The sequence below is a fragment of the Chrysochloris asiatica genome, unplaced genomic scaffold (assembly GCF_000296735.1).
Source record: "Chrysochloris asiatica unplaced genomic scaffold, ChrAsi1.0 scaffold00140, whole genome shotgun sequence".
NCBI classification, from domain to species: Eukaryota; Metazoa; Chordata; class Mammalia; order Afrosoricida; family Chrysochloridae; genus Chrysochloris; species Chrysochloris asiatica.
The window spans coordinates 7,819,173-7,844,279 of NW_006408658.1; the positions used below are offsets into that span (position 1 = coordinate 7,819,173).

General features: G+C 37.7%; 1 protein-coding gene across 1 annotated transcript in view; it reads right to left on the bottom strand.

The window, feature by feature from the left end:
- Positions 1-25,107, bottom strand: part of FCHSD2 (FCH and double SH3 domains 2) — a 248,749-nt gene that overhangs the window by 65,201 nt on the left and 158,441 nt on the right. The window contains exon 9 of the mRNA XM_006870271.1: positions 13,976-14,098. Within this exon, the coding sequence (XP_006870333.1) occupies positions 13,976-14,098 (123 nt within the window). The remainder of the gene's footprint in view (positions 1-13,975; positions 14,099-25,107) is intronic.

The following is a 25,107-nucleotide window of genomic DNA, read 5'->3' on the forward strand; positions in this document are numbered from 1 at the left end:
ATTAAGTGTTCAGGAATACTCATACTTTGCAATGTTGTCCATGGCTTGTCATATCCACACAATCGAAAGCCTTTGTATAGTCAATAAAGCACAGGTAAACATCTTTCTGATATTCTCTGCTTTCAGCCAAGATTCGTTGGACATCAGCAATGATATTCCTTGTTCCACGGCTTCTTTTGAATCCGGCTTGAACCTCTGGAAGTTCTTTATCAATGTATGCTTGCAGCCATTTCTGTATTACCTTTAGTAAAACTGCACTCGCATGGGCTATCAAAGATACTGTCCGATGATTTCCGCATTCTGTTGGGTCACCACTCTTTGGAATGGCCACAGATATGGATCTCTTCCAATCAGTCGGCCAGATAGTTGTCTTCCAAATTTCTTGGCAGAGATGAGTGAGTAAGTACCTCCTGTGCCACCACACTTTCTTGAAAGATTTCAAGTTTTATTCCATCAATTCCTGGTGCCTTGGTCCTTGCCAATTCCTTCAATGTACCTTGGACTTCTTCCTTCAGTATCATTGGCTCTTGATCATATGCTACCTCTTGAAATGGCTGAACATTAACCATTTCCTTTTGGTACAGTGACTCTATGTATTCCTTTCATTTTCTCTTGATGCTTTCTGCATCATTCACTAATTTGCCCAGAGAATCCTTCAATAACGAAAGTCAAGGTTTGAATTTTTCTTCAGTTCCCCCAGCTTGAGAAATGCTGAGCTTGTTCTTCCTTTTTGGTTTTCTGATTCCAGATCTTTGCACATTTTGCTGTAATATGCCATCATGTCTTTCTCTATCTCTGTTGTCACTGCTTCTCTGTTTCAGGTCCCACATTCAGCTCATGCTCTTCTCCCTTGATGGTCCTAGGGTCCTCTGTTCTACAATGTAAGATTAACTATACCCCTTTTTATGTTACAAAACTTCAATCTTTACAGTTGTGACCATCGCAGATAGTCATGATAACAATTTGTTTGTTTTGTTGTTATGTCCTGTGGAGTCGGTTCTGACTCATAGCGACCCTGTATCAGGTTTCCAAGGTTGTAAGTCTTTATGGGAGCAGGAAGCCTCATCTTTCTCCCATGGAACAGCTGGTAGTTTCAAACTGCTAACCATGAAATTAGTAGCCCGATTCATAACCATTACGCTACCAGAACTCCTATGATAATAATTACTCACTATTGAATCATAAGAATCTTATCCCCATCTCCTTTCAGACCTGTCTAGATAAGACGAAAACTATTCAGTGGGAATTCTACCTTCCCTCACACACTCTGAAAATAAACTCCCTCTTGAAAACTTGTAAGCCAGCCACTTTGTGCCTTTATAGCCCCCCACCCCCACCCCATTTTCGGTAGCCAGTGTCTAAATTGCCTGTCCCTATCAATGCTGTATACCAAGAGGATAGGCTTGATCCTTGATGTGAAGACTCCTTCCCTCTTGGTTGGTATTTTGAGCTACTACATTCATAATTATAGGTCAAGTTCATCAAACTGTAACAATTTACACTCTTTTCCTTTATCAAATTTCTTTATTTTTCTCTAGTGGAGTTCTGGTCATCAAGCCATCAAAGGAGGCTAGAGCTGAGAGTGAAGCATTCAGCTGATATGAAGTGGGGGAAGCATGAGACTGTTTCTTGACCTTTCTACAATAGTAGTTTCATATACTGTATGTCCTTTTTTGATTAACTGAAGTCCTGGTATGGTGCTGAAGGATAAGCACTGGATGTTAACCACAAAGTTAGCAGTTGAAATCCACCAGTCACTCCTTGGAAACCTTAAAAAGAGTTGATGTGAGTTGGGACTGATTCAAGGGTGCACAACAATAGAGGGATCATACAGTACTTCTATTTCCAACTTTTTGAGGAAGCACCATACTGCTTTCCACAGTAGTTATACCAGATTACAATTTCACCCGCAGGTCCCTATCTCTCCACATTCTCACCAACATTTGTTACTTTTTGTCTTTCTGAACTGTGGGGGACTCCTGGTGTGGTGCTGCAGGATAAGTACTGGACTGCGAGCTACAAGGTTGGTGATTCAAACCCACCAACCAAGTTGTCCCTTGGAAACCCTGTACAGAGTCACTGTGAGTCGGAACCAACTCAATGACACTTAACAACAACAACATTAATGACGGGAATCCCATGTGGTGCTTTAGTATAAGCACTGGACAGCTAACCGCAAGGCTGGTGGTTCCAATTAACCAGTTGCTCCTTGTAAATCCTATACAGGGTTGCTATGAGCCGGAACCCACTTGACAGCACTTAACAACAACAACTAATGACCACAAGCACTTCTTTGTATGTTTTTTTTGCGTCCTGATGTCTTCTTCGGTTAAGTACCTGATCCTGTCTTTCGCCCATTTTTAAATTGTTTTTTTCTTGTTGAGGTGTTGAAATTTCCTATAAATTTTAAAGATTAGTCCCTTGTTCAATATGGACTGTGTGTTGTTTTTGTTTTTTTTTCTCACAGACTGTGGGTTGTTTTTTACTCTTGGTGAATCTTTTGATGCACATATGTATAATTTTAGGCGGTCCCAGTTATCTAGTTTGTCTTCTGTTTGGTTTCCAAGGAGCAGCTGGTGGATTGGTGGGTTTGAACTGTCAACCTTGTGGTTCACAGTCAAGTGCTGATTCTATATTATCAATCAGGAGTGCAAATGTGGGGGTAGAAAGGAATATGTACACGAACAAAGATGAATAAACAGGGTTAGTATCATCAAAGAATTTTAAATCTGGGAGTTGGAAAAATCATGCCAGTTACACAATTAAAATACACAGTAGATATATATAGACAAAAACACATAGGATGTGGTTAATTAATCCAGAATGAAGAGCTGAGATGGTGTTAGAAGTGACTGGGAGAATTTGGTTAGGGAAGGCTGGATGGATAAATACATCCCCAAAGAGAATAGCTGGGAAAGCTCTTGAAACTACCCTGAAAGTCTCCACAGCCATCTGCAGAAAATACTAAGGGCCCTATCCTTTCATTGTCAACTCTATCCAAACTCTATAAATCGCTTTCTTTTCTGAGTGGTGGTGTGTTTCACTCTGTTTTAATTTTTAACATAGTGTTAGAGAAAATATCAAACACATATAAAAGCCTAGAAAAAACAGTATCACTGTATTTTCCCCCACAAATAATGCACCCATATAAATAACACGGGAAATGAATATGTGAGGGAGTTGCATGCTTTGCAAAACAACCACATGACACATGCATTATATGCATAAAAATACAGTATGTATCCTCACCCAGCTTCCAAAAGTAGCCTCATGGCTAATCTTGTTTCATCTATAAACTCACCACCACTGCCTCCATCCCAGTTATAAAAAAGTAAGGCCCAGATATATAATTCCACCAACAAGTATGTTAGTATGATATATAAAAGATACAAGTTTAAAATGCTTTTGTTGTTGTAAGTGTCATAGAATCAGTTCTGACTCATGGCAACTCTGTATAGGGTTTCCAAGGACCGGCTGGTGGGTTTGAACTGTTGACCTTTGCAGTGACCAGTCAACTGATTACACTACAGTGCCACACCAGGACTACTTAGGAAAAAACCTGGTGGGCCCTAAATCTAATGTCAATCAGACGTACAGAGGAAAACGCACACAGTAGACAAGGAAGTAATGGGACCATGGAAATAGAGACTGGAGTGATACAGTCAGTAGTCAAGGAATGACTGGAATCATCAGAAGGTCCCGAGGGCTTTACTTCATTCACGTAATCATGGTCAACTGTACTTTGAGGAGGCAGCTCTTCCCCCGTCGTATTTTGAGTGCCTTCCAACCTGAGGGGCTCATCTTCTGGCATTATATCTGATAATATTCTATGCTCTTCATCATGTTTCAATATTCAATATTCTGGTGCTGATAGTATTCCTGTGCTATTCATAGGTTTTCAGTGTATAAATATTCAGAGGTAGTCCATCTTTTCTTCCTAGTCTGTCTTTGTCTGGAAGGTCAGCTGAAACGTGTCCACTGTGGGTGATCCTGCTGGTATTTAAAATACGCATGGCATAGCTTTCAGAATCATAGCAGCATGCAAGCCACCATAGTACAACACACTGACAGCTTCAAAGTGACTCAGTATAGAGTTTCTGAAGCTGTAAATCTTTATAGGAGTAGAAAGCCTCATTTGTCTCACAAAGAGTGGCTGGTAGATTTGAACTGCTGACCTTGCAGTTAGTTGCCCAATGGGTAATCCAGGGTTCCTCAAAGAACTACCTATATGGGATCAAACTGACAACAACTGGGAAGATGGGATAGGAAACTTAGCAGGCAGTGAGTTTATGCTAATGGGGAGAAACCATTTAGAAAAGCAGAGTGAGAATGGCTGTACAACTTAAAGAATGCAATTAATGTCACTGAATGACTTATTAAGAAATATTTGAACTGGGGTATTTTCTGTTTGTGTATATTCTCAATAAAACGAAAATAAGCTGAAAATAACACCATGAATGAAGGAATGAAATTGTAAGCATGAAGGAATGCCCAGGAAAAGATTAAGTGTTAAGAAAATTCAAGAAACTACTTACCACCAAGTTGCTCTGAATATGAGATTCATTCATAAATGGCAAAAATTTATTGAATGTTAACTAAGTGCTAGGCACTAGGAATATAAAAACGGTTAAGATGTGATCCCTGCCTAAGGAGTTTATAGTTATGCATGGAGAATTAAATCTTCTTGGGGAGCCATTAAATAAGGTTCCACATTCAGAAGTGCTTCTGGGAGGGAATCATTTTATTTGATCATCAAAATCAGAAAAGCATACTCATGAAAAGGATAAAAAAAATAGGGTAACTCAAATTGTTAATTAAATAAATGCAGGTGTCCTATTTTTTGGCATGAGTATGGTAAAAAATAAACGGTTCTGCTGGGTCAGCTAAAAGCTATAAAACTGCTATGCGAAAGATTTATAGTTGACAGAACTGTCAATATTCAAAATACTGAATTATTCTTTCACTCTCAGGAAAAAGTTTAGTAATTATGTTGAAATGGAGAATGTTATGCTTACTATCAATTTTCCTAATTTCTCCATTACTAAAACATTTGCTCTGACATGACCCACTTTTTAGAACAGATATTAAGGTGTTCTGGATTCCAATCCATTTAGAGGATAAATACATCCAAATAATCTTACCAAAGTAAAAAAAAAATCTTCGTTTTTGAGAACAAAGTTCTGAATGATAACTGATATTCTACTTTCCACTATTATAATTATTAAAAAGAACTGCAAGTTTACTTTTTATGTTAGTCTTCAAGTTATTAAGAATAGCAACACTAGACAATTTAATTCCCAAAGAAATCCAGAATAGCATTATTATTTTTATCATTACCATTATCATAATAACAACCATGTTATTAGTCGGTAGTAGCTTCCTTATCCCAGAAAGGCTAGGAGAGCAACCTTTGGAGCTACTATTCTAGAGAAAACATTTAAGACAATATGTGCTTCAGTTACATATACAAAGCATTTCATAAATTATTAAGGAGAAAACCCAGCTTCATCAATAATTAAAAATCAGCAAAAGCTCCAGAGCCAGCATCTTTTCCCTTCAGGGGATAAAAGATATACGGAGTACCTTAATATTTATAGTTTGCCATGAATTACCCTCACTGCCAATGTCCTTGGGAGTATGTACACTTACATTTTAGATATGGGAAAAGATGAACTTTTCCCCCTTAAATGACAAGGCAGTAATTGCAGTAGAATAAAAACTTAAAGACTTCCACATTTTCTTTTGGTTATCAGATCCCTGGCTGCTTTTAGCAGCATAACAAGGGCAAAGTCACAAGCTCTCTGTAATAGAAAAGCACATGGCGTAAAAATTGTAGGTGTAAGCTCTTCTGGTACTTGGAACAAATGGACATATCTCCTAGATACATCATTCTTATTAAATTTTTATTCCTACCCCATTCAATCTAAACACAAGAGCATCTCACTTATTCTTCAGCCCTGAGGAATGAGATTCTCATGAGTGGATGTGCAGAGGAAAATGGAAATGCTTCTCTATGTGTCCATGCTAGTTTATGAAATTTTAATTAATTTTATATGAAAATAATAAAAGGTAAAGAGATAGTAAAGCATAGTAGAGGGAAGAATGGAAAGCACTGTCTTTGTGTGAGATCTTAGTCAAGTTACAGCCACTTCTAGAATCCATTTTCCTGTCTATAAAATGAGCACAATATTCCAACTTTACAAGATTGAAGATATACGCAAAGATATTTTAGAAAATTGTGATGCAAAATACTACCTATTTTTACTACTACAGGTTTACCTGTTATGTAAGTTAACGGTAGTGTATTCAATCTAACTGATTATTGGTGAGTATCAGTTATACTTCAGAAATGTCCTGAAGTTCAATTCATCTCTTTATTTCTTCAGACCTCCTTCATTTTTTTGCCTGTCTTAGGGCAATAATTTAGTTTCTTTTTTGCTACACTCTCTCCACTCTTCAGAACCACTTTCTCACTAAAAGACATCCAAGGGTTTTCCTATAAAGTAAAGGTGTGCCAAAGTTATTCAAATGCCATTTTTGAGACGTTTCCTTCTAGGTGTCCAACTCCATTCAGGGAAGTTAAAAGTTGGTGGAAAAGCTGACTTCTGATTTTTTAACCTTTTAAAATTGTGAATTGAGTGAAGGTTCACAGAGCAGATCAGTTCTATATTCAACAAATCACATACTTTTGCTTCATTACATATTTACAATCTCCTCCATGTAACAACAGTTATCAGCATTGACCTCTATTCACTTTAACCATTGTATTCTTCCCCTTGTCTATCTCGACCCCCATCTTTTCTTTGCTAACCTCCCTATTGTTGTATATCGCCCACCCTGTCACCCATATGAACATGAGTCTACCCTCTAGCCCGTGAATAATTTTCCCTCTTCCCTGCACCCACCCTGTAATTATCACATAGATTGTTTCTTTTATCCAGAAAAACTTTTTACAGCATTGATTTCATACAACGTTTGTCCTTTTGTGATTGACTATTTCACTCAGCATAATGTCCTCCAGGTTCAACCATGTTGTGAAGTATTTCACAGATTCAATATTATTCTTCAACATTTTGTAGTATTCTGTGTATGTGCCAAAGTTTGTTTAACCATTCTCCTGTTGATGAGCATTTAGGCTGTCTCCAACTTTTTGATAGGTCTTGTAGACAGCACACTGAAGGATCCTGTTTTCTTATCCATTTTGCTCTGTAAGTCTCTTTACTCTGGTAGCGTAGTGGCTACGAATCGGGCCGCGAACCACAAGGTCAGCAGTTTGAAACTACCAGCTGCTCCGCGGGAGAAAGATGAGGCTTTCTGCTCCTGTAAAGGTTTATAGCCTCGGAAACCCTGTTCAGGGTCACTATGGGTTGGAACTGACTCTATGGCACTTAACAACAACAACTGGTACATTTAATCCATTTATATTTAGTATAATTATCAATTGGTATGAATTGATTGTCTTTTTTTTTCTTTTTATTGTGCATTGAGTGAAGTTTTGCAGACAAGATAATCAGTTTTACATTGAACAAATACTACCATTTGTTTCATCTCAGTGATTGCAATCCCCTCCATGGAACAACAGCCATCCACTTCCTCCCTGTGGCTTCTATTTCCCTTCCACCCATCTTCCCATCCCTTATTGCCATTGTCCTTGGGTTCATGCTGCACCTTTAAGGATTTTGAATGATTGACAGTTTTATCATTCATACTGAGCATATCTTACTACTGCTGTTGTTCCCCCTATATACCTATCTACTGCTTGGATGAGAGAAGGTGTTTCTTTCCAGATCTGAAATGTGGTTGAGGGCCAGAGTCTCAGGTTCCTCCAGTCTCTTTCTGACAAGTGGTGGTGGTGGAGGTGGAGGTGGTGATGTGCCGTGGAGTCAGTTGTGACTCATAGTGACCCTGTACAGGGTTTCCGAGGCTGTAAATCTTTAAGGAGCAGAAAGCCTAGTAAGCCTGGTTTTTGTTTTTTTAAATAAATTAGAATTTTGTTCCACACATTATGCCGATCTATTCAGGGCCTTCTAATGTGATCCCATTTAGGGCAGTTGGTAGTGGTAGCTGGGTACCACCTTGTTCTTCTGCAGACTGATATTCACATGTTCCATTAGTTCATCGGACAATTTGATTCCAAACATCTTCAATTCTCATCACTCTTCTTTCCTCTGCACATGGAGAGACCAATAGCTGCACCTTAGATGGCCGGCCATGAACTTTTAATATCACAGATGCTACACACCTAAGTAAGGAGCTCTGGTAGCGTAGTGGTTACAAATCAGGCTGCGAACCGCAAGGTCAGCAGTTTGGAACCACCAGCTGTTCTGTGGGAGAAAGATGAGGCTTTCTGCTTCCGTAAGGATTTACAGCCTCAGAAACCCTGTAAAGGGTCGCTATGAGTCGGAACCAACCCCATGGCACATAACAACAACACACCTAAGTAGGATGCAGAACATTGTCTTTGCGTAACATGTTGTGCTAACTGACATGCTCAGCTACTCATTGTGCCTTAAGATGTTTGATAATACCTAGTTTTCATCATTTTGTGTTTTTTTTTAGTTTTCATCATTTCCCCCCCACTGTATGTACCACCACATTTACAGTGGTATTTGCAGTAAAGGTAATTACTCATGTACCAATTTCCTCTTTCATATTCTTGTATGTCTGTAGGACACAGAAATGTATACATCCATATCTATACACATATATGTACATACACACATGCATACACATATGTATACATTTTATTTTTCCCATTACAGCCCGTGTCTCTGTCCATGTTATCTACCTGCAGAGTTTTGTTATTTCAAAGTTGTATATATATCACTATACTTTACTCCCCATTAGCCCTTGTATGCACCCCCCCATGTCTTCATCATATTTCTTCCAACCTCCTTGTTCTTGCATGTTGCCTTCCCCACCACCCAAGTTAACATGTATCTACCTATAACCAGTAAACTACTCTCCCTTTCCTACTGCCCCTGGCAATCATCAAAGAATGTTTCTTTTTTCTCTTTCAAACTCATATATTTGAAGAATATAAAAATAGATACATCTCACTCTTCCTCTCTTACCCATTCAGCCTATGCCTCAAACCGCGCTCTGGTAGCGTAGTGGTTACGAATCGGGCTGTGAACCTTAAGGTCAGCGGTTCGAAACTGCCAGCCGCTCCACGGGAGAAAGATGAGGCTTTCTACTCCCGTAAAGATTTACACCCTCGGAAACCCTGTACAGGGTCGCTATGGGTCAAAACTGACTCAACGGCACTAACAACAACAACAACATATACATGATAACTTGATTCCAAGCATATCTATGCTCAGAACACTGTTTGTTGTTCCAGGGTTGTACATGTATATCACTATATACCTCTATCCCCTGTAGCCCATACATACCTTCCTGTGCCTTCATCTATCTTCATTATTCTTCTGCCACCCTCCCTCTTCTTATACACTGGCCTCCTTCCCCCTTCTTGTATACTGCCCTCCCTGTCACCCAACCCTCTAGCCTGTGAATTACTCTCCTCTCCCTCCTACCTCTGGTACTCATCAAAGAATTTTTTTTTTTTATAGTCTGGAAACCTTTTCTTAAGCTTTTACAATAGTCTCATATAATATTTGTCTTTTTGTGATTGACTAACTTCACTCAGCATAATGTCCTCCAGCTTCATACAAGTTATGAGGTGTTTCACAATTTCATTGTTATTCTTCAGTGTTGCATTGTGTGTATGTACCAAACATTGCTTATCCATTCTTCCACTGGTGGGCACTTACTCTGTCTCCATCTTTTTGCTATTATGAATAGTACTGTGATGAACATCGGCATGCATATATCTACTTATGTCCTGGCTTGTATTTCTTGTGGATATATACCAAGTAGAGGGATTGTTGGGTCATACAGTATTTCTATTTCAAATTTTCTGAGGAATCACCATACTGTTCTCCAGAGTGGCTGAACCATTTTATGGTCCTACCAGCAATGTAGGAGGGTCCCAGATTTTCAACATCCTTGTCAGCATTTGCTGTTTTCCTTTTAATTTTGTTGTTATTTTGGTGTGAGATGACATCACATTGTTGTTTTGATTTTTTGCATTTTGGGTTAATGTGCTGGACTGCAAGGTCAGTTTAGACCTTAAGGTCGGCACTTCAAGGTCACCAGACACAACCTGGAAACCCTAGACAGGGTTGCTGTGAGTTGGAACCAACTCAACGGCACTTAACAACAACAACAATGGTTAATGAATGTGAACATTTCTTCATATATTTGTTGGCTGCCTGGATATTTTCCTTGGTGAAGTATCTGTTCCTATCCTGTGTTAATTTTTCAATTGGGTTGTTGGTCTTTTTCTTGTAGAGGTGTTGTAGTTTTTCTATGAATTTTAGATATTAGTCTCTGGTGTTTGATATGTCACTGCAAAAAATGTTGTCCCAGGCTGTGGGCTCCCTTTTTATTCCTTTGGCAAAATCTTTTAATACACATTAAGTTTCTACGTTTTAGGAGGTCCAAGTCATCTATTTTTCCTTCTACTGCTGGTGCTTTTGTGGTAATGTTTGATAGTGTCTGTATGCCATACATTACAACCTCTAAGTTTGTCGCTAATTTTTCATTTATGATCTCAGTGAGTTTTTTGTTTGTTTGTGTGTGTGGTGCTGCTGGATTCTTTGACCACGTAATTTTCTATGATGAGTTCATTTTGTTTGTTGGTTTTCTTTTCAGTTCTGTTGTATTATTGTTTATTAAAACTTTCTGAGTTTCTTCTTCTTTTTTTTTTTTTTTTTGATGTGCAGGTGTATTCTTTTTCTTTGAGGTTACCCTGTGATTTATTAATTTTTTTCCCCTGCTTTAAAACAGTCTTTTTTATCTTGAAATCTACTTTTGCCATTTGGAAATTCTGTATCTACACTACTGCCTCGTTTTGCTTTATTGTTGACTCCAATATACATTGATATCGCTGGTTCCCTATTTTCAGTCTTGTAAGCCTTTTTTACTTTGCTGTTGTAATCCTTCTATATCTAGATTAAGTTCTGGGTGGTGTTGTCATGTATGGTAATCTCAGGCTGTTGTCAGTTGTTGTTGGTTCTCAGTCCAAAGGACACCCTTTAGCTTTTTTTCTAAAGTATGTCTGGTGATTACAAATTCCTTTTTGCTTATCAGGAAATGTCCTAATTTTTCCATTGCATTTGAGGGACAGCTTTGCTGGGTATATGATTCTTGGGTGGCAATCTTTTCCTTTCAGAGTTTTGCAACATCATTCCATCCCTGCCTTCTTGCCTTCATGGTTTCTGCTGAGAAACCATGGTTCTCCTTTTAGGTAACTTTTTATTTTTCCCGAGCTGCTCTCAGGATTCTTTCCTTGTTCTTTGATTTTAGAAAGTTTGATTATGATATGTCTTGGTGATTTTCATTTGGGATCTATCCTGTTTGGAGTTTGTTCAGCTTCTTGTATTTAATTATGTTAGGGACATTTTCTTGCAGCAACTCTTTAACAATTTTCTCTATGCTTCTTGTCTCTTTCTGTTCTGGAATTCTGATCACATGTTGCTCCTTTTCATGGTGTCTCATATAACTCTTAGGCGTTCTTTGGATTTCTTCATTCTTTTTTCTTATTGTTCTTCTAGCATACTTGTATTGAGAGATTTCTCTTCAAGCTCACTAATTTGGGCTTCCATTGTTTCACACCTACTCCTTTGCCCTTTCAATGTATTCTCCATTTCTGAGATATTTTGGATTGCTAATTGCAGGTTTTGTGTTGTTTCAAGATCTGCATTTATTTTGTCTTTGTTCTTATACCGTTTTTCTGAATTCTTCTAAAGTTTTTATTGTGTTCTCCTTGCTTTCCTCAATCTTTCTATTGATCCTTTAAAGGTACCTATTTATCATTCTTTTTCATTCTCTTTCAGTTAGCTCTATTACCCTTTCTTCCTCAGAAATGTTTTTTAGCTCTGTATCTTGGTTATTTGTTTGAGTCATTCTCTCGTTTCTTTGTGTGAACTAAAATTGTCTGTTGTCTCCAAGGCATTGTGGGGTTGTCGTATTTGTAAAAACAAATAGTACAGTTCTTGGACTAAGAGGTGAGAAATCTCTGAGAGGCTCCTGCTATTCAAGGCGCTCATAAGGTGGTTGCAGAAGGAATTTAACAGCAGAGTTCCTGGCCCTAGATAGAGTTCTTATTGGCCTCATTGTTATCTATGTTCAGGTCACTCAATCCAGAAGTAGCTCACTGGGGCCACTGATGGAGCTAGTTTCAGTGTCTGTAAAGACCACAGGCAAGCTGGGAGTGGGGAGACTGGCTAAATGCTGGTTTGGCAGCTCTACGGGTTTTGTAGATCTGCAGTCAAGCATGTATGAATCCAGGCACAAAAGCGGCACACCAAAGTGGAACAGCTTTCCTCCACTTAATGATGGTGTTACTCTCAACCATGTGTCTCTAAACTTCTGGAGAGCAGGGTCTGTGCTGGGTGTGGAAGAGGGTTGGAGCAGGGGAGAGTGAGGAAAAAGAAATCGCACCTTTTCCATCACCTGAGTGAATCTGCTTTGCCAGGCCTACCTCTACGGCCAAAGCTGCTCACAAGATGGTAGAACCCTGTCTGGCTAGCCTTTCATCAGTCAGTCTTCCTCTGTTGCTGTTCCTGCTTGGCATCTTCTCCCAGCAAGCATTCCATCCACCTGTCTAACCTTTCTTTTGAAGTTCAGGGTGCCAGAATTTTCATATACGTTTGTTTTATTTTGCCTCTCATATCTTTGTTGTAGAGGGTTCATGCAGTGTATCTGCCTAGTCTGCCATCTTGCCACAAGTCTGACTTCTGATTTTTATAAAAGTGAATTATTGCTAATTACATTCACATGTAGGACTATCAATTTCAAGGTAAAAACTCCAATGAAAGAAAATTAACTGAAGGAAAATGGCTTCGAATTTCTAAGATTTATTATCTTTAAAGATATGTAGTAATGGCTTGTCAAGATAGAGTACATATGTGCTAAAACCTGCCTCTTCAGATTAAATAAATTGCAAATAAAATATTTTTAAAGTTATTTAAAAAACACACAGACCGGATTAACAATAAAAGGCAAATGTCTGTGTACCAGAGAATGAAAAAAAAGAGCGATGGTAGGGTTCTGGATGCCCAAGTCTTACAATGCAATGGGAATAAGGACTGGAAATGATCAAAGAGTTCAACAATCGTGCTGAACAGCAAGGGATACAAACTGGGCTCTCTACCCAAATCATGAGGAAATCCTCTTCTATTTTTAAACTGCAATGAAAATAGCACTAGTTGGGTGCTCTGGGTCCACGCTGCAAAACCATTACTAGTCTATTGAGGTAGAAGCACAAGTGTCAGCATGAGACCAAACCCATACATATGTGGTACACAGAGACTGAAACATGAAATGAAAGTGCTGAGCTACCTAAATGGTTTATCCTTATAATCCAAAGGGGTGTAAGTGAAGAAGGCAATCATAAAACCAGCAAGGTTTATACATTTCTACACTTTTGAGTGAAAAGACTATATGCTGTTCAAGACTATCAGTACAAAGAATATAAGATCAAACAAACAAAAAAGCAATATGTTATAAGTACTCATATTCTACTCAACTATAAAATGCTACTTTTCTCTCTGTGTCCTAACACATGGCCTTGTTAATTCCCTCAAATGACTGAGTTGAGAACATTCAAAATTCATTTGAGTAGAAGATAAAACTCTTTAAAAGAATTCTTGCAAAAAGCACTTCACAGAGCAATGGACTGATGCCCTGAGCTAGCCTGAACCATAACCTCACTTTTCTTGCTTGGCACCACCTTCACAAACTCACCAACAAGGAGGCCAAAACACCTTTCACCTGTTTCCAGGAAATTTACTGTAAAGTATTTTTCTAATATCACTGGTACCTTTGTTTTGTTTATATGTAAAAAACATGATTCTAAAATAAATAACTTATCATCTATTACACTAAAAGTAACTTGATTAGCTCTTACCTTGCTGGAGGTTTCTAATAAAAATTGAAATGTGTTCTGCACAGCTTGGCATGTTTCTAACTCAGTCCGGCTGAAGGCTATTAAATAATCCTTAAGATGATCATATATATTTCCATCAAGAGCCTGTAATATAAGAATAAGAAAAACAAAAATGTTACAATAAAATGTTGACACATAATGCTTACTGACACATAAACTCAAGAAAGGCAGTTTAATCTGTTCTTAGGTGCCATCATGTTGTTGTTAGTTCTTCCTCAAAGTGACCCTATGTATTACAGAATGAAGGACTGCCTGGTCCTGGGTCATCCTCACTATTATTTCATGTTGGAGACCATTGTTACAGACACTGTCAATTTATCTCATTGAAGGTCTTCTTCTTTTTCGTTTTTCCAGGAGGACATGTCTAAAGTATGTGAGACAGTCTCACCATCTTCTCTTCTAAGGATTCTGGCTGCAGTTCTTCCAACACAGATTTGTTCATTCTTGTGGCAGCCCATGATATACTCAATTGATACAAACTCTTCTTCAGTCTTTCTTATTCACTGTACAACTTTTGCATGCATATGAGGCAACTGAAAACACTGTGGCTTGGATCAGGTACATCACAGTCTTCAAAGTAATGTTTTTAAAAAACACTTTAAAGAGATGTTTTGCAGCAAATTTGTCCAGTTCAATATGTTGATTTCCTGATTACTGCTTCCATGGATGTTGATTATGTCTCCAAGTAAAATGAAATCTTGACAACTTTAATCTTTCTTCCATTTAGCATGATGTTGTTTATCGGTCCAGTTCTGAGACTTTAAAAAAAAATTTTTTTTTTTTTTTAATGAGGAGTTATAATCCAAACTGAAGGCCAAGTTTATAATCTCCATTTTAAACACTTTAAGTCCTTTCAGCAAGCAAGATTGTGTAGTCTGTATACTGCAGGGTTTTAATGAGTCTTTGTCCAGTCCTGATGCTGCATTTGTCTTCATACAGTACAGTTTCTTGGATTATTTCCTCAACATACGGATTAAGTATGGTGAAAGGATACAATCCTGATGAACACTTTTCCTGATTTTAAATCATGCAGAATCCAACATTACTAATAGCAATAAAAATGTAACAGAATTTGTTCCAAATTTTGCATCCATTTCTTACTATCATTAAAAACTTATTTTAATAATAAATGGGCAAAAGATATAGTTATGTAAGAGTAAATACAAATAGTAAACAATAACTTGACAAAATGTTGACTTTCTCTAATAAATAGGATTAGAAAAAGTAAAATTCAAAATTTGAAAAGCAGTGGAAAAACAGGGCAAAACTTGGAGACAAAAGTCCTGGGTTCTGATCCTTCCTCCTCCACTTATGTGTATTTCTCTAGTCACTATAAACACAGTAGATATGGGAGTTAAATGAAATGATGGCCATGACTGTCTCCTGGAATAGACACTTGATAAACATTAATCTCCTTTACTGGTTCCTCAACCATTTCTGGTACAATTATAAATTATTACATTCTTAGTAGAGAGCAGTCATAGAAACCACAAGAGAAATAGTGTCAAGAAAGTGTTCCAGGGATCCTGTGTTGGAAAAGAAACAACAATGCAGTATTTATGAAGGGTCTTAAACATTCTTATTTGTTTAAACCTTTATAGCAGGCCTCTTTGGAATTGAAAAAGAAAGCAAAGCAAAGAAAGCCACTGGCCAAGTGAAGAATGATGTGAAGAAGTTGGGACTTACACAGTAACATACATGCAGCAATATGAAAACTGTCAAGACTGTATCAGGGCTTCAAACTAGTTCATTCCGGTTTGACTCCCTAATGAGAATTTGCATTTCTGTCAGATATACTGAATTAGAATCTACCTTTTAACAAGCTCTCCAGGTGATTTTTGTATTTTCATATATAAGAATCACCTGGCAATCTTGATAAACTGTTGATTCTGATTCACTATATCTGTGGTGGAAATATAAATTCACAGCAGGTCGAACTGCAATAAAATGGTTTGAAGCCTTGGACTACAAAGATGAAAAATTCTGTATCAAACAACTTTGGGTTTTAAAAAAGAGAACGAAATAAAATAAATAGATCCTATAAACCAGTATATATATTTACAGAAGTATATCTGTAAGAATAATTAAACCATTTTAAAAGAAGCCCTGGTAATGCTGTGGGTTAGGCATTGAGCTGCTAACCACAAAATTGGTGGTTAAAACCCATCAGCCACTCTATGGGAGAAAGAAGAGCTGTCCATTGCTATAAAGATTTACAGTCTCAGAAACACTGTATAGGGTTGCTATGAGTTGGAATCAACTCGATTTGGCAGTGGGTTTTTGTTGTTGCTTAACCATTTTAAGGATGCAATTTCATGGCTTTTTAGTACATCGACAACAATATTATGCAATCATTGCCACTACATTTTCTTCACCCTAAAAATGAAACCCCATATCCATTAAATAGACACTCCTCATTCTCTCCTTCCTCCATCTTCTTTCTTGTGACCACAACCTGCTTTCTGTCTATGGATCTGCCTACTCTGGACGTTTCATACACTATGTGTGGCCTTTGTGTTTAACTTCTTCCACTTAGCATACTGTTTTCAATGTTCATCCATGTTGCAACTGACCTATTTAAATTAAGCATGTATCAGCATTTAATTCCTTCTTCATGGCTGTATAATATCACCTACATTATGTTTATTAATCAGCTGCAGGAGGCCTGCATGTTGTTGTTACGTGCTGTTTGGTCAATTCTGACTCATGGTAACTTCATGTGTGCTAGTGAATCTGCTCCCCAGGGTCTTCAAGGATGTGACCTTTCAGAAACAGATCACTATAAAAAGGTGACACAGTGGCTAAGCAAATTGCTCTAAATCAAATTCACCACCTTCTCTGCAGAAAAAGAAGCGGCAGTGTACCTGTAGAGCAGTCCTACTCTGGAGTCACTATCAGTCAGAATTAACTTGATGGTAGTGAGTTTGGTGTTTGGTTTTTAAATCAGTTGATGGACATTTGTGTTGTTTCCACTGTGGGCAACTATGAATAATACTGCTACAAACTTTCTGTTATCAATATTTCTTTTCAATTCACTTGGGTATATATACCTAGGAGTGGAATTGCTGGGCCATGCGGCAATTCTATGCATAAATCCTGAAGTACAACTAACTGTTCCCAGATTAGGTGCACCAATAACATTCTCACCAATAATATGAGAGCTGCAATTTCTCCACTCCTTGCCAACACCTGCTATTTTCCGTTGGTTTGTTTTTAGTCTCGCAATAGTACCAGGTGTGAAGTGGCATCTCATTATTATTTCATTTGCATTTCTCTAACAACATTATACATCTTTTTGTGTGCTTATTAGCCATTTGTCTATCTTCTTGGAGAACTGTTTTTTCAAGTCCTTTGCTGTAAAGGACTCTGAAATTGGGTTGTCCTTTTGTTGAATTTTGTTGTTGTTGTTGTTGTTAGATACCATACAGTTAGTTCGGAGTCATATTGACCTTATGCACTTCCCGGTCCTGGACCATCCTCCCAATTGTTGTTATGTTTGACCCACTGCTGCTGCTCCTTTGTCAGTCCATCTCATTGGGAGTCTTCCTCTTTTTCGCTGACCCTCCACTTTACCAAGCATGATGTCCTTCTCCAGGGACTGTTCCTTCCTGATAACATATCTGAAGTATGAGAGATGAAGTCTGGCCATCCCAGCTTTTGAAGAGCATTCTGGCTATACTTCTTCTAACACAGATTGGTTTGTTCTGCTGGCAGTTCACGGTACTTCCATTATTCTTTTTCAAAACCGTAATTCAAACGCATTGACTCTGCTACGATACTATCTAACTGACTGTGCTCACATGCATGTAAGGCAAATGAAAATACCCTGGCTTGGATCAGGTGCACTTTAGTCCTTATACTGACACACTTGAGTTTTAAAAGGAATTTGTACATTCTGTTTACTTAATCCTTATCAGATACATGATTTGAAAATGTTTTTTTCCTTGTGGGGTTTGACCTTTCACTTTTTTTGATCAGTGTCCTTTGATGCATGAAATGTCTTCATTTTGATGACACCCAATTTATTAATGTTTTCTATTGTTGCTTAGTGTTTTTGTACCACATCTAAGAATCCTCGATGGAGGTTTTCTAGTACAAAAATATATAGAGGTATATGTATTTCATATTTGGATATTACATTAAAATTTTAATAAAAAACTGAGTTTAAAAAAATCACACAAAGTCTATTCTAAAAACATTGAGGAATACAAGTGCACGTTCTATTGAATTTATACCACTAGATGGCACCATCAAGCACTTTAAACACAGGAGTACAAATTCTTAGGATTCTTTCATGTAATTACGTAACATCCTTAGAGCAAATGCTGATGTTAAATTGGAATGAAAGTTCTTCCCTTAGGACATAATTTTCATGAATGTGTGTGGAAAAAAACACAACACTTCTTTTGATATGAGGTTTTTGCCTTAGAATTATCATAAACTTGTGTTTTCAAGAAATCAACTGACCTATTTTATTTAAATTCCGCAAATGGAAATATAGGCATCATGAGCTCCCTAAAAGAGAAGGCATGGATCTTTAAGGTGAATCAAAGATATGCATGTGTCCTCTGACCTCACAACAGGAAAACCGAGCTCCAGTTGTATAGGACACTTTGCTAACTGTATGGAGGTCATGAAGAGGGAGGTGTGCTATGGAGTCAGCTCCGACTTCAGCGACCCTATACAGAGTTTTCAAGGCTGTTAATCATTACAGGACAGAAAGCTTTATCTTCTCCCACAGAATGACAAATTTCAACTGACCTTGCAGTTAGTAGCCCAACCTGTAACCCACTATAGTACCTGAGCCCCTTGAAGAGGGAGGAGGGATGCTTAAAAAAAAGAAATAAAATTCTTACTTTTGTTTTGACCTTACACAGTATTTCTCATTAAAGAAATTGAATACTGATTTTGAGCAAAGTATGCCACAAATCTTTAACTGTTTACTCATTCAGGTTCTTACATTTTATTTAAAGTAATCTTGGGTTACAAGCTGGGCTGCTAACCACAAGGTCAACGGGTTGAGTCCACCAGGCACTCCTTGGGAATAAGATGAAGTTTCCTCCACCTGTAAAGATTTACAGCCTTGGAAACCCCCTATGCAGGATTGCTATGAGTTGGAATCGACTCCACGGCATACCACCACCAAGCACTATAAAGACATTGAAGAAGTAACTTGTTGCTACAGTCTATTTCAGTTTAGTCAGAAAACATACATTATGAAAAGTTTAATTAACACATGAATCTTATAACTTAATGAAATAATACTGAGTGACGTTGAGTCAATTCTGACTTATAGTAACCTCATGTGTGCCACGTTGGGTCTTCAGGGCTGTGAACTTCTAGAAACAGATCACCACAGAAATACTAAAATGAGTATTTTACTTACTGCTGGGTGGACTCAAACTGGTGATCTTTTGCTTAGAAGCTAAGCACTAACGCTTTGTGCCACCAGGGTTCACTCCTCTCATCAATACACATGATTATTTTCTAAACTTGGCTGCTGAAGTCTTTTTACCAAATGAGAGTTGATTAGAAATACTGACCTTCTGCTGGTAGTTTTGAATTGAGATGTATAAACATCTCTTCATTTAAATTCAAGGAATGTCAACTGGGTTAAAGGAACGTAAGAGAACTGTATTGCTAAAAAAATCACAGACACCTTTATTACACAAAAAATATCAAAATGTGAAGCTACTGCTTCTCAGCATATCCCCCAACTAGGTATGTATTTCTATTTCTCTAATCCTTTTTTAGCTCTGGTAGTGTAGTGGTTACGAGTCAGGCTGCCAACCTCAAGGTCAGCAGTTTGAAACTACCTGAGCTTCCACAGGAGAAAGATGAGGCATTCTGTTCCCGTAAAGATTTATAGACTCAGAAACCCTGTGCAGGGTCACTATGAGTCGGAACCAACTCCACGGTACTTAACAACAATCCTTTCCCAAAGAATTCTGCTCTCTTCCATTATTCCAGGTAAAATGGCAGTTTAGGCATCCTTAAAGGACTTAAAACAGTGTTCCTATTAAATGCTCTTTGAGTTTGAGGAACAAAAAGGAGCCTGAAGTGGCAAGATTAGAGCTGTAGGGTAGATGGGACAAGGTTTCCCAATGAAATTCTTGTAGGACAGGCCTTGCTACTAAGGAAGAATGTCTCTATGAAAACAAAAATCCCTAGGCACAACTCTCCTGATCTTTATCTTACCAACGCAGGCTTCGATTTTCTTAAGATTTCTTCATAATAAGCTCCCACGATCAGTCTGTGTTCTTTGAGAAAATCTAGCTAGACTACTCCTTTGGAATCCTAACCTTCTGACTGACCTCTGCTCTGAATTGAACTGGCCCAGCAGATCCAATCACTGTTTTTAATGGGCCCTGTTTTGAAGACATTCTAAGAACACTAAGTGTATTACTGAGAGAATTTGTCTGCAGTCATTCATTGATTGCAGAGACATGTTTAAACATGTTTTGCATGGGATAAATTATGTATGTATGACCTGCAATACTTTTTGACTTAACTCTCACAGATGTCCAATATTTAACAATGAAGAGTTAATAAATAAATAAATACAAAGCATGACAGTGAACAAGTAATGCTCGACTGTTTACACTAAGAGATTTATTTCCAATAAGGATTCGTGACTTTTTTAAAGCAAATTTATACACCAATGTTCACTGTAGCATTATTTAGAATAGCCAAAAGTGGAAACGGCCTCAAAGTCCATAAGAGATGAATGAAAACCAAAATGTATATACAACAGAATATTACTCAAACAAAAAAAAGAATGAAGTTCTAATGCACACTATGATATGAATGAACACAAAAGAACAAATATTCTGTGATCCCATTTGTATGAAACATCCAATAATAATGATGGTTAACAGAGGCAACTAACATTTACCAACTGCTTACCATGTTTGACGTGCTTTCTAAAACAGACTCAACCAGTCAGTTCATTGTTAGTGCTTCTACAACCTTCTTCTATATGTTATATGGGTATTACTGGCTAATCAGCTAAGTCTTACTCAGATATAGTGCCTGGCAGGTGCTCAAAAATATTTATAAAATAAAAAAAAAGAATGCTTCAATCTAGAGTTTAGTACAACAGATAGAAACAAATTAGTTAGCTCACAGGCAAGCAACACCAACAAATATCAGTCTAAGAAAAATGTAGCATTATTTATTATGTACCAAATACATTAATGGTCTCTCATAGTTTCAGGGACCCAAGTATAGTTTAATGAAATTATATTAGGTGGAAAATGAGTCAAGTGGTTGGAAACCTCTTGCAATAGACAGAGATTAAGCACAAAATAACTTTTACACCCTCTTCAACATTTAAAATTTTCTGAATTTTAATTAACTCCCTTGGAGAGTTGTGCTATTCATCAACCTGCACATGTACTAACTTTTCTGGTGAATAAGATTGAGTGTGCTGGAAGCCGTCTTACATAGGTTGATTCCTGCTAGTGTGCATAGAGTTAATAAATGAGGTGCAACAATTAAGAAATCCAAAGCACAGGAAGTGGATGATGTGATGATTGGCTGTAGCCCCCTGACTCAATTAGCTGAGCTCTGGTAGCATAGTGGTTACGAATCGGGCTGCCAACCTCAAGGGCAGTAGTTCGAAACTATCAGCTGTTCTGTGGGAGAAAGATGAGGCTTTCTGCTCCCGTAAAGATTGACAGCCTTGGTAACCCTGTGTAAGGTTGCTATGAGTCGGAACTGACTCCACAGTACTTAACAACAACAACAACAACAAAAAATAAACACTGAAGATTAAGTTCAGAGCAATACTGTGCGGTTTTGGTTTGTGATTAGAAGGCACACTGCAAATTAATATGCACTTTGATTCAAAAGTCAATGATTAGAAAAGAATTGCTCCTAAAAAAATGGGAATGAAATACTAGGTACCAAAAAATACCTTGAAAATGCTTTTTAGGAACTTATTATCATAGTGTACTGAAACCATCTAAACAGGTCTGATTTCCCCAACAGATTAATATATGAGAGCAAGCATTGCTTTCTTCTTCCTTTATCCCAAATACTTAGCTGAGAGGACCAGCAATAAAAACTACTGAGTAGACGTCAACTAAGAAGGGTTGTAGCTGTAAACGAAGGTCCCAGGTGTCTGAGGGAAGGTACTGAGTTAATACTTTTGACAGTGAATTCAGAGAAGCAATCACATATTTTACTTTAACTGGATCAGTGTTATTCTGAAGAAAGGAGAAAACAACAACTATTCAGGCTGCCTTACATTTTGACCAGACATTATTTCCCTCATCTGACTATTAAACCAATACATCAAACTACCTTTTAGACTGAACCATTCTCTCCTCTACCTTTTCTTTTCATGTTTCTAGTTTAGTAGGCACTACCACTATTTATCCACTCGCCTTGGTGAGAAACCTTTTACCCACATTATCAACTTAAATATTTATGAAACCCAACCCTTCCTCCCAAACACCACAACTACTACCCTGGGATTCCTGTGTCATCTGGATCATCATACCAATCCATCTGCTGATCTGCATCCAGTTGTCCCTCATACTGACCCATTTCCATACTGAAACTAGGGGAATGCTTATAAATTTATGTTTTTCTAGATTTTGTAGTTGAGAATATACCCAGCAAAACATACACCAATTAAACAGTTTCTATCTGGTAGCATAGTGGTTACGAATTGGGCTGCGACCCGCAAGGTCAGCAGTTTGAAACTACCAGTGGTTCCTGGCAGGAGAAAGATGAGGCTTTCTGCTCCTGTAAAGATTTACTGCCTCGGAAACCCTGTGTAGGGTTGCTATAAGTCGGAACCGACTCCACGGCACATAACAACAACAACAACATATGTGAAATGTAGTGACATTACATTCTCCCAATTGTGCAACCAGTCTCTCCTTTTCTGAGAAAAACTATGCCACCAGTATTTTAAACATCAGCTGGGTCACTCATGTTGGACAAGTTTCAGTGGAGCTTCCAAACTAAGACAGATTAGGAAGAAGAAGAGATGGACCACTTCTGAAAGGTTAGCCACTGAAAACTTTGTGAACAGCAGCAGCATAGGGCCAGAAGACGAGCCCCTCAAAATAAAACTGGGGAAGAGCTGCCTCCTCACAGTAGAGTTGACTTTCATGATATGAATGGAGCAAAGCTTTCAGGATCTTTCATTTACTGATGATGCACAACTCAAAAAGAGAAGAAACAGTTGGAAACATCCATTGATCATTGTGATATAAAATGTATGATGTACGAATCTGGGAAAATTGGAAGTCGTCAAAAATGAAATGGAATGCATAAAGATATCCTGGGCATTAATGAGCAGAAATGAACAGGTGTGGCCATTTTGAATCTTAAAAATTGTGTGGTTTATTATGTCATAAATTAAAGAGGAGTCATATAACATTCGTCATCAAAAAGAGCATTTGAAGACCTTGAAGTACAATGCTGTTTTTGATAGGACAATATCCATATGCTTACAAGGAAGACCAACTATAGGACTATTATTCAAATTTATTCACTAAAAACTAAAGCCAAAGTGATGAAATTGAAGAATTCTACCAACTTCTTCAGTCTGAAATTGACCAAACATGCAATAAAGATACACTGATAATTATTGGTGAATGGAATGTAAAAGCTGAAGATAAAGAGGAAGAATTGATAGTTAGAAAACATGGCCTTTGTGATAGAAACAATGTTAGAGACCACATGACAAAATTTTGCAAAACCAATGAATAATTCATTGCAAATAGTTTTTCAACAACATAAATGGTGACTATACACCTAGACCTTGCCAGATGGAACACACAGGAATCAAATGGACTATAACTGTGAAAAGAGATAATGGAGAATATCAATATTATCAGCTAAAACAAGGACAGGAGACAACAATGGAAGAGATAACCAATTGTTCATATGCAGTCCAGACTGAAGCTGAAGAAAATTAAAACATTACATTGGACACTAATGACTGAAGACCAGAAGAGCTGTGGGATGACATGAAGAACATCATCCACTAAGAAAGCAAAAGGTTATTTAAAAGACAGGAAAGAAAGAAAAAGCAAAAAAGATGTCTGAAGAGATTCTAAAACTTGCTCTTGAACACAGAGAAGCTAAAGTGAATGGAAGAAATGAGGAACTATAAAAGCCAAAGAGAAAGTTCAAAGAGCAGTTTGAGACGACAAAGTAAAGTATTATAATGAAATGTATGAAGACCTGAACTCAAAAAACCAAAAGGGAAGAACAAGTTCAGTATTTCTGAAAGAACCGATGAAAAAAAATCAAGCCTTAACTTGAAATCCTGAAGGATTCTATGGGCAAAATATTGGATGCAGGAAGGATCAAAAGAAAATGGAAGGAATACAATTACTGTACCCAAAAGAATTGGTCGATGTTCAACCATTTCAAGAAGTAGCTTATGATCAAGAATTAATGACACTGAAGGAAGAAATCCAAGGCGCACTGAAGGCTTTGGGGGGAAATCAAGCTCCAGGAATTGATGAATATAAATTAAAACCTTTCAACATACTGATGCCGCACTGGAGGCTCTCACTAGTTTGTACCACGACATTTGAAACACTGTTATCTGGCCAACTGATTGGAAGAGATTCATATCTGTGCCCATTCCAAATAAAAGTGATGCAATGGAATGTGTAAAGCATTGAACAATATCATTGATGGTATATGCAAGTCAAATTTTGTTGAAGATAACTCAAAACAGTTGCAACAGTACATTGACAGGAAGCTTCCAGAAATGCAAGCCAAAAATTCAAGTCATGGAATAAGGAATATCATCATTATTGATGTCAGATGAATCTTGGCTGAATGTAAAAAATAGGAGAAAGATGTTTACTTACTTGCTCTTTATTGACTATGCAAAAGGCATTTGATTGTGTGGATCATGACAACCTATGGATGATATTATGAAGAATGGGAATTCCACAACACTTAATTGAGCTTATGAGGAACCTGTGTATAGAACACAACAATGGGATGCTGAATGCTTTAAATCATGAGAGGTGTGTGCCAGGGTTGTATCCTTTTACTATACTTATTCAATCTGTATGTTGTTGTTGTTAAGTGCCTTCGAGTCGGTTCCGACC